Source organism: Electrona antarctica (genome assembly GCF_951216825.1).
Source record: "Electrona antarctica genome assembly, chromosome: 1".
NCBI lineage: Eukaryota > Metazoa > Chordata > Actinopteri > Myctophiformes > Myctophidae > Electrona > Electrona antarctica.
This window is the reverse complement of record NC_136806.1, coordinates 46,094,868-46,108,573: the sequence shown is the minus strand read 5'-3', so window position 1 is coordinate 46,108,573 and position 13,706 is coordinate 46,094,868. Positions and strand designations below refer to the sequence as shown.

The window sequence follows — 13,706 nt, the reverse complement described above, 5'->3', positions numbered from 1 at the left end:
ACACACACACACACACACACACACACTCACGTGTGCACAGAGCTCCCACTGGTGCCTCAAATCCTTGAAACCGGTTGAATTTTGATGTGTTCTCAAGGTCCGGGGATGTGGTTGGAATTTTGATTGTGAGAGCTTGAAACTCTGCTTCGATTTATTTATCTTTTATTTCTTTTCAGGGCCACGATGTAGGTTTCTTGAGGCCGTGCAGCTGAATTAGAACCAGTGATGTTTTACATAACACAGAGCGTCATGTTTCTCCCAGCCGCAATAGTTAGGTCATGCACCACAGTAAAAACCTCATTGTTAATGTATCCATTTGTAACTCAAAAGAAGTGTACAATATTTACAAATGTAACCTTACGAGTCCATTTGGTTACATTCGTACAGTTAAATGAACAGCCTATTGCCTCATGGTTATAGGTAAAGCAATCCTCTCCTCTCTTGTCCTGATCTCTCCTTGCCACATATCTCGCTTTGTTTCCCCTGACCTCGTCTCCCCTCTTATTCTTTCCTCCCTTCCCAGTCTGTCGTCCTATCTCCTCTTTCCTTCCCTTCCCTTCTCCCTCTCTTCTGTCAGTAGCTGTGTTTGTATTGGTGGAGTCTGATATAGAGTAGCGCTGGCATGTTGCCCCAGAACACAATACTTAACACAAAGAGCATAAAGTACACACACACACACACACACACACACACACACACACACACACACACACACACACACACACACAGCAACATCATGCATGTCCTCAAATGGGATGTGATACACCAGTTGTCAACAAAACATTGTACATGGCACATGTGCGCAACCATGGGCAGAGGCATGCGTTGATTGCAGTCTACTCGCTGAATTCTATATGAGCACCATGAAAAGAACACATACAGTCAAGCACGCACAAACACATACACTGCATAAGTGTCGCTTGCAGGCAGCATTACTATCCTAATTTTCAAACCTCATATATTTTCAGAAATTGACCACGAGCAAAAAAAGTTCTACAGAACATGAGTGTCACAGAGACTGTGCACATGCTCAGTTAGGAGCGGCAATCATCACACAGTCATGGTTATATTCCGTTTGTAACACTGTGTCAGGGGTATCATACTGTAGGTTTTTTAAAGGGGGCTATTTTTGAAAATACCTTAGGGCCAACTGCATCTCCTTTCATAATGTACATTTGGACCAAGAAAGTCACATATAAATTAATCACTTCACAACAACTTTATTGCGACCGCAAGTCGCATTTAATATGAAAACATGCATTTCCCGTCAGTCAGTCAGTCCGTCCGTCCGTCACCCACCCCACGCCTACATATATGGTCATGCCTCGTGACATCACGTGACATCATCAGGGATGGAGATCCCTGATGTCATCAATATTGGCCAGCAACTCTACATCTGACCTCAAACCCTTAGATCTCCATATATGGAGCTGACCTGTTCTGACATTCCATATGTTGTTCCTTCCCCATCCATCCTTCCTCTTCGATGTCTCCCTTTTGACTGATACCTGTCAATTCAAACTCTAGACGGGCCCGCCACAAAATTATTAGTGCAGCCGCACCCGGCAGCCGGCGAAAAGTTCTCAACAGGCCCGAAAATGAAGGCCCAGCCCTACCTGGGCCCTCATTCAAACCTGAACACTCAAGACACTGCCCCCGCTGCCACCCTTAGATCTCCGTATATGGAGCTGACCTGTTCTGACATTCCATATGTTGATCTGACCTCATCAAACCCTGTACACTCAAGACACGCTCCATATATGGCCAGTACAGAATTCATTCCATAATTGATTTGACTCCCCATGCCAAAGCTCCAGCACTCGCCCAGCAGTCTGCCATCAAGGCCGAGGTTGCTTCTTGTCTTCAAGGCGTCTTACTGGTTAAACTACAGTGTAATCAATATACAGTATTTTGTTGTGTTGTGAAAAGTGTGCTGTGCTGTGAAACAAAAACAATTCAGTCAATTCAGCCAAATTTTATCGGGTGTGAAAAGGTCTCTATATGAAAATAACAAAAAATAAAAATACAAATGGCCTTACTTTCTCATCTTGAGAATGAGATGACATAAGGAACAAGTAGTATAGGAACCCTTACAGATTCTACTGAGAAATAGCTTATCTGCCCCGCCAGGTTAATTTCCAAACACTTAAATGTATGAATTTGATACTGGTTGGCCATGAATAATATATTTTAGGAAGGAAGCGGACGATATAAAATCTGCCCTCATGCCACAACTGGCCCCCGTGCCAGACTTTGGACATGTGTGAACTATATAGAGCAGTATGGAAAATGTAGTGTCTGTTGTATTCCTTTTAAAGCTGCAATCCACAACTTATCAATGAACAAAAAGTTATTTAAACCGTTCTGTATCTATGTTAATACTTAATACCATATAACTAGCACGTTGTTTCCTTGTATACATCCATTGACACATTTTAACACTGGTGTCAGCTAAGACACTTAATGGTTGACACTTACTAAGCTCATATACATTAACGTTCAAATCAGGCAGGATATGAAAGTTATATGATTGCCGCTTTGAGTATACTGCATGCAGGGAATGCAACTGGACGTTTGTTGAAAGTTACTTATGAATGTGTAGACCTAATCTTTTGACTGATCTGGGTTAAATTGTTATTGACAGATTATGTTTATGAGTCAACATTGCAAAAATAAAACATATAGGCCTGTTTATAATAGAATTCGAATTATCTTACCGTGTTTAGTCGATTTAATCAAAAGATGTTGGAGGGGGGCTTGCATAGCTTATTGTTAGGTTTTGTGTATTTGAGCCAAATTCATACTTTGTGTGCATTTGTGTCCCTTGTGAAGTTACAAATGACCTATAACCAACAAGTGTGTATATGCCTACTATATGCTACATTTGTGTCCACTGCCTGTCATAGTAGGCTACTGTATATCTGTCATTAAATTAATATATACTCGATGAATTGAGTATATGGAGTGGACCCCAATGGAAACAACTAACAAGCCATGCTTTCTTGTAATGTGTGTGTGTGTGTGTGTGTGTGTGTGCGTGTGTGTGCGTGCGTGCGTGTGCGTGTGTGTGTGTGTGTGTGCGTCCGTGCGCGCGTGTGTGTGTGTGCGTGCGCGTGCGTGTCACGCGCGCGCCACACTCTCTCTCTCAGCCTGCCTCCACCACGTAGCAGATTCCTGGCTGCGTTCATCAGCCAGCCTCTCTCTCGCTCAGTCGGTCTCTCTCTCTCTCTCTCCTCTCTCACTCTTCTATCGCCCATACGTACGTCGTACGCACTCGCACTCGTATCACTAGCCCATGTAGAACCACGTAGCCCCGGCTGGGATTTTAACCACCAACCGAACCGACAATGGACCTTTTCGAGTTCGACTTTTTCAGAGACTGGGAGATAGAGCAACCGTGGTGAGTCCAATATTCCCAGTTTGTGCTTATTTTGTGTTTTATCACACATATAACAAGGTGACTGCCTGACTGGTGAGATGACTGTTCCTAAAATAGGAATGAATGGACACATGTCATTTTTTTAAAGATAGAATTCAGTCAATAACGCGCTGTGTAGACCTTGCGTTGAGTGTGTTTTGAACGGCGAAGAGAACTATAAATGTCCTGACGTGTTGGCTTTTAAAATTGGGACAAGCCGTGTAGTACTCCGTCTACGCAACGTCTTCCTTTGTCACTAGAAGCTGCTCTCTCTGGGTTGAGAAGTCTCCGCTCAGCTCAGCTGCCACATCGCTGCTTTCTTGTACAGTACGAAGGAATGTTGAGATTTAATAGTGTGTAAAGAACTTGGACAAATAGACAGCGTACGGACCAGTCACATATTGTTGTCTTGTCTGGCCGGTGAGTCCGACTCCAGGTGCGCTTATCTGCCATGCATCGGCTTGTTCTCTGCACAGCTGTAGGTAGAAGTCATGATGATTATAACAACTTTAGCACTTGTCAAAAATAAATGTCGCGGCGTAGGGGGGCGGGGGGAAATGGACATACAGTTCAGATTATAAATGAAAACAGTCCTTTATATAAGTTCCAATTGCTAAAAGCCTTCCCTTGTGCAGTTGTGCTGCCTGTTGGTTGGTCCTCTGAGGAGCTGCACGCACTCACGCACACACGCACACATACATACACACAAACTGATGTCTACATAAAACAATGCATGAGTGAAGTATACGTATTTGCATACATGAGACTTGTATGATGATGAGGTCATAATTGGTTGGCTTTTTTATTGGCTGTAATATGGGGTAAAGCTGCAAAGACAAAGGCTAAACACAAAAGACATGGAGGGGGGTGGTCTATATTCTATAACATAAGAATGGTCTCTATCAGAACCTGACTGATGTGTGTGACTGATGGCTGTTCAGATGTCAGCATTTTGATTATGTTGATCTGTTGCTCTTTGTTTTTAAATAACCTGTACAGTACTTTGGTCAGCCATTGGTCATTGTAATATGTGCTCTATAAATAAAGTTTGAGTTGAGTTGAGAGTTGAGCACCTTTACAGAAATATGTACAATTATTGAAAATATTTGTGTACAACTGAAACTAATTGTTTTTAATTACTTATTAATCATTTTACTTGTTGTGGTCTCATCAGTCCCACCCTAACCTTATTATAGCAGCACACATTTTGGCCATAAATGAATGCACTTTTATGAGATTGGAATAATTGAAATCAATTGACAATTCACACTGCAACATGATTTGAGATGCTGCGTAGTACATAACCACATGTGCCCTGGAGCATGGCATCTGTGGTAGTCTGTGGTACCCCCACTGGGAAGCTGCCAGGTGTTAGCTGTGTTAATGTGTGTAACTGTATTGGTGTGAAAAGCAACATTGTGTTGTCTTTCCTGTATGATTTTTTTAAAGCCTGTGCATACTGCGTGAAAAATTGCAAAGTGTGAAGAAGGCGCACACATGTGGCAAAGGTGCCAGGTGCATGCATTTCAATGTAATGCACCTCGTGTTAATACACACAATTATGCAAGTGCAACGGAGGCCAGCCAAAATGTCAGTCCATTTGTGCCAGTGGAATTGTAAGCTAGCTAGTGTAAGTGGTTCTTAAGGACCACTGTTCTAGGTCACAGATTCCCAATCCTGGTCCTCAGGGTCCCCTGCCTGCATACATCAGTTTACTTTTTTAACCATATGAATCCAAGCATCCCTTTTCTGGCCATGTCATAATAGGGGAAACTTTGTCCAAAAATGCTACAAACTAAATCTACAAACTCACCACAAATCGCAAGATGGCACATTGTGAGCTGAATCCAGCCTAGTAGCCTGTAATGTAGACAGACCCCTGGGGGACTCCGGTCAGCTATTTAGTACATTGTTTTAAAACTACCAGGTTGGATGTTTACATTCACCTGGTGTCCCAAATGGAGATACTCACTGAGTAGATAGCTACAGTAGATGGACAGGGGTGACAGGTGAGCTAGTATGTTATTAATTCAAATACTATGTGACAGAAGTCTGACCTAAGCGTGTTCTACGGTCAGTGGATTAAGAGAAGACGGGTGCAGACTCTCAGTTTACAGTCTTAAGAAACAGTCTGCACGGCTATGTGGACTGTTCCAGTACCAGCGTTATAAGTTACAATTAACTATACTTTGGAGATCAATACGGATCAATACAGAGATACAAATACAAATAAGTCGATGTGTCCAAAAGCGTAGAACTTTGCAATTTGTCAGTATTGATAAACAAAAAATTAAGCTCCCAATAGTTTAATCCCTAACCTTTGGTCACATACTGTGTTTAGTCTAGAAAGACCTTCATCAGGCAAAGGCTAAACATTGTAATTACATTATTGGAAGCTTAATTGTCTGTGTGGATACATGCCATGTTTATGTAGCCTTTTGTAGTCTGTTTTATTTTATGAGCTCGGTTTGGTTGGACGTGCAAACCAGTGACCCATTTTATTCATAGTCTATTGATTAAACCTGAGAAATTATAGGCTGAGTCTATCTACTTGTCTGTGCCCAATCAGAGAGACAAGTATACACTATTACACTAGCCTATGTATTATATGTTTATATTTTAAGATTTAATTTATTGATAAATAAATAAATAAAACTTCCATTTTGTAAATCAGACTATTTACATTTCCAACTGGTAATTAATTTTGCATTATTTTCTTTCTTTATTATTTTATTTCCTCATAGATTTTCTATTTCATAGACTTGCTAAACATATAATTCTAATTACAAATGGAAGTACGTCTTTTAGTGATACTGAGAGGAAGGAATCACTATGCCAGTACTGATATGAGCCTCTTATCTTCAGGTGGACTTCCTCATAATCTGAACCTTTGAGGAAATGTCCTCTTTAGAAGGAGATGCAGGGCGATAAAGCATGATTTATACTCCATCATACATTTGTGTCGGAGAAAAACATAGATCTACAAGCTCAGAGCGAGTTGCGGATATGGCACGTTGTGAGCTTGTAGATCAGCTATTTCCTCTGACATATGAGGAAGCATAAATTGGGCATAACGAGCCTTCACCTGCCCAGACCTTTAAAGTCAACGATGAACCAAACCCACGCTGTGTCTCGTGAGCGGTAACTGAACTCAGAGAGTGCGGAGTTCTGATCCATTACCCTCTCAGAGTTCACTGAACTCTGTCAGGATTTTACTGAGCTGTTTTATCTGCTCTCCTAGGTTGCCCTCTCTCTCTCTCTCTCTCTCTCTCTCTCTCTCTCTCTCTTTGTTTGCTGCTAATTGATAAAGACATAACGGCAAGGAACACTAGTGAAATATACAAGACGGGAGATGCGCATTGGGGGGATACGGTAAATAAAACATTATGTTCCGTGACGTGTTGCAAGATACATTGTTACGAGGTGTTTTTTTCCCCACACACAATGAATCTGACAAATAAAAGACAAGTAAGTGCTGTAATTAATTAGGAGCGTGTGGATTCGGGCTGGCGGTTTAGTGGTGAGTGGCTTGCTGTGGCGGTGGAGTGGGGCTTTTTAGGGACACAAGGGTTGGCAGGAGCCAAGTCTCTGCCTGTGTGTCTCGCTCTCGTTCTCTCCCAGGTCTCTGAGCTATGCTATCTGCCAACCAGAGCATAGTGCTGAGGAATGATAACATGCACGCACACGTGCACGCACACACACACACACACACACACACACACGCCCCTATAGAGGAATCCACGGAGGGGTGCCCTGGGCGCAGCCATTACTGAGGTGTAACATTAAGCGCAGCTTTACACCTCAGCACTGATTAGCTACACCTGGCCTACAGGGCACTGCTCCCTGGATTTGTCTATATTTGACCCTTGAACCCAATACTACAGACATTGGTGCTCTAGGTTTGGGTTGGGGGGGCATTGTTGACACACGTGCGTGCGTGCGTGCGTGCGTGTTTGACTATCTGTGTACTGTATGTAGTGACTGCAGCATATGTAGGATATTGTGAGTAGAGAGAGTGGTAGTTAGCCTTGCAGGAGCATAGCTTAGATTTCAAATTAAATACCATTAACAAAATTACCTTTGAACACAGAGGTGTGAGAGAGCGAGAGAGAGAGAGAGAGAGAGAGAGAGAGAGAACTGACAGGGAATGACAATGACGTACCTTTCCCAGCAAGGACCAATTTATTGTGAAGCTTCCAAAGGTCGCTGCCTCCGTGGAAGCTCATGTGTGACAAATTACATTATTTGCACAGCCTGGAAGAGAGAAACACAGCGACAGAGTAAAGAGAGATAGCGTGTTTGTGTGTGTGTGTGTGTGTGTGTGTGGGGGGGGGGGGGGGGGGGGGGCAACCAAGAAAGAGTACACTGACTAATAGACGTACAGTGTTAACAGGTCCTTCCTGATGACATTTGCTCCCTGTATCAAATAATGCTGTCTTCAAAGAACAATGGCAATATGTTTGACACACACATGTCATTCCTGCTGGATGCAGCAATGTGATATTTGCATACTGTATGTACTGTAGCATTGCTTCAATTTTTCATAATGCATTAAGCACTACAACTAAGTTATTCGGAAATGAGCAAGCCATCAACATTGACTTCTCCGGGAAAATTAGCAGTCAGCAACGTTTGGGCTGGCAGTAGCCTGGAGGTTATAGAAGCACACTTGTGACTCGAAGGTTGGATAAGGTGAAGAACTGATCTCTGTGTTTGACTGTGTTGGAGAAGTTCTCAGTTCAGTAAGCATTCTTACTGTACAGACACATTATCATCAACTGTGTGGCTTTCATTATTAATGTACTGTTGGGTTTCATGGTATTTATTGTACGTTTTATTTCTCAGCTGCTTTTGCTCAGAAATAAAAACAACACTGGACAGCCTGATGACCCACCTATAGGCCACAACACCATTTACTAGTTCAAGACATATTTTTTTTATGTCTGCTGAAATGCAGTTGAAAGAGTTAAATGGGCTCAAAATGAAAAACTAAAGGGTATATTGCATAACAATTGTAACGGTTACAGACAGTTACAATATTCAATTACCGTATTTTTGTGCCCATACATGAGTACAGGAGCCAACTAAGAAAAAAAAGGTGTTTCATTTAAATTTGCACTGTGAGCTGTACCATTACGATTTCCAATTCATTACCCAGTCTAGTAGCGGGTACTTAGTAGTGTAGCCTACTAAGAAGCACATTAGAGGCGTTCTACTGGGTTATAATTTCCCCAAAGGTGACGATACTGCTCCCCAAAGACTAGCATAACGTTTGTGTGCCGTTCTTTCATTTAGAGAAGCTAAGAGCTAGAGGGATAAAAGCTAAATGTTTTGGGAATTGGGAATGAATCAATTGAAATATTCATATTTATACTCATCCCTGTAAGGGAATGCCGTAAACTATAATGAAGCATAACATTTGATTAACCACCTACTGGAGTTACATCTCAAATGTTGTATTTTTCTATTTTTATAACTGTGCACATGCTGTAGTACATACTGTACATACCTCCTCCACTTTGCTACATGTCACTTTACAAGTGTAATGCTTTATGGTGTCGTCCACTCACAGTTAACAGTTGTTGTATTGAGTTGTACTTGAAATGTACTGTAATTCTGCAAACTGTTAATAAATAATCAATCAATCAATCAATCAAACCTGTTCCAACTGCACTTCTTTTTAATGTTTTTTTTTGTGGCTTTCGCCTTTATTTTATATTTTTTATGGAGGGACAGACAGTATGCTGACAGGAAATGGGGAGAGAGATGGGGGGGAAGACATGCAGTAAAGGCTGTCGGGATCGGGAGTCGAACCCGCGGAACACTGCCAGACTGGATTACCAGCCAAGGTGCCTGGACCACTGAGCCATGGCCCAGGCCCAAACATGTATTTGGCATACCTCATTTGTCTGTAGTTTTTTACTTACTGTAGTCTCATACTGTAATGGACCCCAATGGACCAGGTTAATTGAGAGGCTCTATGCTCTGTGCTGTGGTGTGAGTGTGTGACAGATAGTAGTAATGTGTGTTGTGTGTTGTTATACGAGTGTCTGCACCATTGTCACACACATTCCAGTGAATTTATTGTGCTTAGTGAGATTAGGGTTTCTGAATCTTAGATTTAGAATCTACATTATAAACTATAGCTTAGTGTAGTTACACTTTTAAGCAAGAGGATCTGCTAAACAGATGCAATTAACGAATCTGCAATGTAATTATCCTAAATAAACTTAATTTGTACAAAACGTGTGAAGAGGAAATTGCCTCTGAAGTGCTTCACCCAGCTGAGAGAGAAATACATTATAAAATGGGTATTACCCCTCCCCCACCCCACGTCAAAAACAAAAACTCAAAACCAAAAAAGATGTCTGTTTACGATTTAAGTTTAGGATGTGCAGCAGTCAGAGTAAATGTCAGATCACATCTGACATTATCTAACATCTGTAATCCCCAAATTACATGGCAGTTAAACAGCTTTTCTTTTTCATTTCCTGAAAAGTTATTTTTAGGCGAGTGTGTTTTGCTTCAGAATTTGTGATGCGGCTTTGTGAATAATCTCTGCTCACTGTTATACACAGTAAAAAGTATTTTGGTCCAACTGTGTGGACATCATTTTGAAATTAGGGATGGTATGCCTTCTGGCTTTTTTCCCAATGCCTGACATCCCCTGTGCTGTTCTTTTAACAAACAAGCCAACGGCTGTGGCGGGTTGCTCTCTCCCAGCTGAGGACACTGGGAGACGGTGGGGAAGCAGATAAATGTGCACGAGGTTCCCTCACCTCTGTGGCGGGTTGCTCTCTCCCAGCTGAGGACACTGGGAGACGGTGGGGAAGCAGATAAATGGTTCCCTCACCTCTGAAGGACGTGAAACATTGCTTCCCAGATGTTTTCTCCCTGAACAACTATAGATTAATTAATTACGATGGATGAATTCTACCTCACCTCAGCATTTTGTTTGTCTAAGGAACTTTGTCATTCGCTGCCCTAGTCCTTGTCAAATTAATTGTAAGCTAAAGTCCTGCAAATAAAATAGCAACCAACATAACTAAATAGGCTTTTTTTTTAATGTAACCTATTATAATGATTAGAAAACAAACTCTGTAAGTGTTTAATACCTGCGGCAGACTTTTGAACAGCACAGGTTAAAAGGCAGGCAACAGAGATAGAGCAAAAAATACATTAATAAGACCATATATTTAGTTTACTGGCGTTATACAGGGCTCTATTTGGTCTGCCCTTTTCCCCTCTACACCAAATATCTTTGTCGAAAATAGCTGATCTACAAGCTCATAACGTGCCGTAGTGAGCTTGTACTATCAGCTATTTTTTCAGAATAGACACACCTGGTTAAAACATACATTGAAATCCATTGATATGTTGATGTTGCATAATAGCTCATTACAATCATAATTGGGGATTCAATATAATATTGCCAACCCTTTTATGTATAGTGCCTTGTTGTCGAGAGGACCAATGCCAGCCAATTCTTTGCCTTTGAGTATCTCTGCACAGTATATTTGTGTATATAATATTGACCGTGCAACTGGCAAGCACAGTGTGTCGAGCCTCATTAGTCTTAAGATAGATGGCAGTGGACTGGAGAGGAGAGACAAGCTGTAAGCCCTCACTATGTACTTGGGGGTGCTGGAGAATATAGCTAACGGGCAGTTCGATCAATACAGCAAATCTTTGCGAGCGTGCGTAAGTGCATGTGTGTGTGCGTGCGTGTGCTTGTGCATAACTGAAATATTTATTTGCATGTACATACAGTATTGCATGTGTGTGTGCGTGCATATACCTGCATAAATGTTTGTTCCCACGTGCCTTGTGTGTGACCTAGCGTATCCTGTCTAACAGTGTATTGATTTCCAGGTGTAGTTGTGTTTTGGTCGCTGGTGTTTTTTTGTGTCATTAAGGCTGACCTGCACTGTCACACTCTGACAGAGAACAGTGAACACAGGAAGCATATTGAAGCACCATGTATTGATGTCTGCTTTTTACAGGTACTTTGAGGATGACAAATCTCAGCTATTGGTCATTAGTCCTGCATTTAGCAATTTATGTATTTCTTGTATACATACTGTGCACTGAATGGCTTTTGTCTTTATTTATAGCGTGGACATTCATTATTCCGACATGGAGTCTAGTGCAGATCTGTTAGTACACTGCCCTACAAAGCCAAAGAGCTGTGATTATGTGAGTCATAAAGCAGAAAAATGACTTCAGCGTTTGTCCACTGAGACCACTGTTCAAGTCATAACCTTAGTCCTTTTTATAGCACACAAAACACAGTAAGTGCGTGTCTCTCTTTCAAAGAACTTTCTCTCTGTGACATAGGTCCCTACGCTTAAGAATAACCATCATGCATATTTATGTAGTCTGTACTCTAAAATGCATAGTGTACATACAATTATAAGCTTCACAGCAAATAAAAAAGGACAGAAATATTTCCACGCGTGCGTGGGTGTACGCACGCGTACACCCACTCACACACACACACATAAAAGATGAAGATGGATGATAACTGCATGCACATGTGTTAATTAATTAATTGTCATAATCAGCACACACACATTCACACGCATGCACACGGACGCATACACACACACACACACACACACACACACACACACACACACACACACACACACACACACACACACACACACACACACAGCCATTCTCCAAAGATCACACTGGGGTATAGCTTCAGGATAGTGGGCAGCAAGGGACACAGTTCACTGAAGGGACGCCACAATTAAATGGCACAAGTTTCTATTTTTATGTCTAAATCTGCCAGCATGCCCCTCACGATCCTCTCTTAGATATAGACACACACACACACCTAGTTGTAGCACACGCACGCACGCACGCACGCACGCACGCACGCACACACACACACACACACACACTTGTTTTGCTGTAAGTGTACATAACATTAACACATCCTGCACACTTAAAACCTCATACTGTACCTCATACATGACAATTGCTCAATTTGATACTGTCAAACATAAATATCAAACGAAATATCAAACGGAAATAGCAAAAGGAAATGCATGTATTTAATGTGACCAGAAGCAGGGATAAAACACATTATCCACACGGTGATAAAGAGGGGGGTATCAAAAGCAGAGCCATGGGGGACTCCTTCTCTCCACCCCTGCCTGCCTTAATCCTTCAACTTTTTCTCTGTGACACTCTTTCTTGAGTCTCCCTGTTGAATTGCCATGTCATCAAAGTGCAGAGTACAAATACTCCCACGTCGGAGTCTCCTGAGGACTCCACTTGCATGCAATTTTTTATTTTACAACGCAGCCTTTTGTTTGGTCCAAGAGTTAACGTTAGGCTGTCCTTTTATGAAGATCAAAAGCAGCTCTCTGTGATGCTGCTGCGTCACACTGAGCTGAGCTGTGACACTCTGTCTTTCTTTTAAATACTTATTTTGTCATCTTTTGTTTTTCTTTGGTTCATTCCGTTTTTCAACTTGAAGAAAATACAGAGCAGAGTCACCTTCACTCACACTGAGAGGGTGAAGGGTAGACAAGTCTGTTTGTTAGACTCTTCTGTTGGGCTTCTGTGAACCCCTTCCCCTTGCCTCCCTGGTGGAGAGAAAAAGAGCAAGAATGCAGAGATTGAAAGAGGGAGTGGGGAGGTGGTAAGTGTAATACATTTATTTAGGTTTTCACAGAGGTTTTCTTTTCAAGCCTAAACGTTATCTTTAATATTGTCCTAAAATCCTTTTCCCCCCCTGTTACAGTATATCTGCATGATCCTCCTATCTTTAAAAGAAGCATGTTTGAGCCTTACACTGAGCTTCACTTTCATTTTACTTGGCAGTGTTTGCACTGCAGTGTCCATTGAAAACGGAACCCTTTCCATACTAGATAAGGGATCACGCTTTAACTACTTACTAGATAAGAGCTATTTTACTGCAACCTTCGTTTGTCCAGTATCTCTGCATTGAACTCTGTAGTTTTATATGTAGTTATACTGTAGGTCTAGGTCATATATTAACCTCATATATTAACCTGTATCGGCAATGTTGGTCTTTCTCTCAATCTGTCCAACACGAGATATTTCAAAACCTACAGCCTGGATAGCCATGGGATTATCTGGATAGTGGGTACCTTCATGATTCCCGGAAGATGAGCTCTGCTGATTTGGTGACCCCATGGTCTTTCTTCTAGCAGCATGCAGCCTTTGGCTCAAACTATCCTGCTGGAGGAGGAGCAGCATGGCCTGGTTCCCAAACTCTTTCATGTCAAGGACCCCCAAATTGACACTA

At 41.8% G+C, this 13,706-nt stretch overlaps 1 protein-coding gene across 1 annotated transcript in view; it reads left to right on the top strand.

Moving 5' to 3' along the window:
- Positions 1-3,347: 3,347 nt before the first annotated feature.
- Positions 3,348-13,706, top strand: part of aff2 (AF4/FMR2 family, member 2) — a gene marked incomplete at its 5' end in the record, with an annotated part of 112,102 nt that continues 101,743 nt past the window's right edge. The window contains one exon of the mRNA XM_079497174.1: positions 3,348-3,400. Coding sequence (XP_079353300.1) covers positions 3,348-3,400 — 53 coding nt within the window. The remainder of the gene's footprint in view (positions 3,401-13,706) is intronic.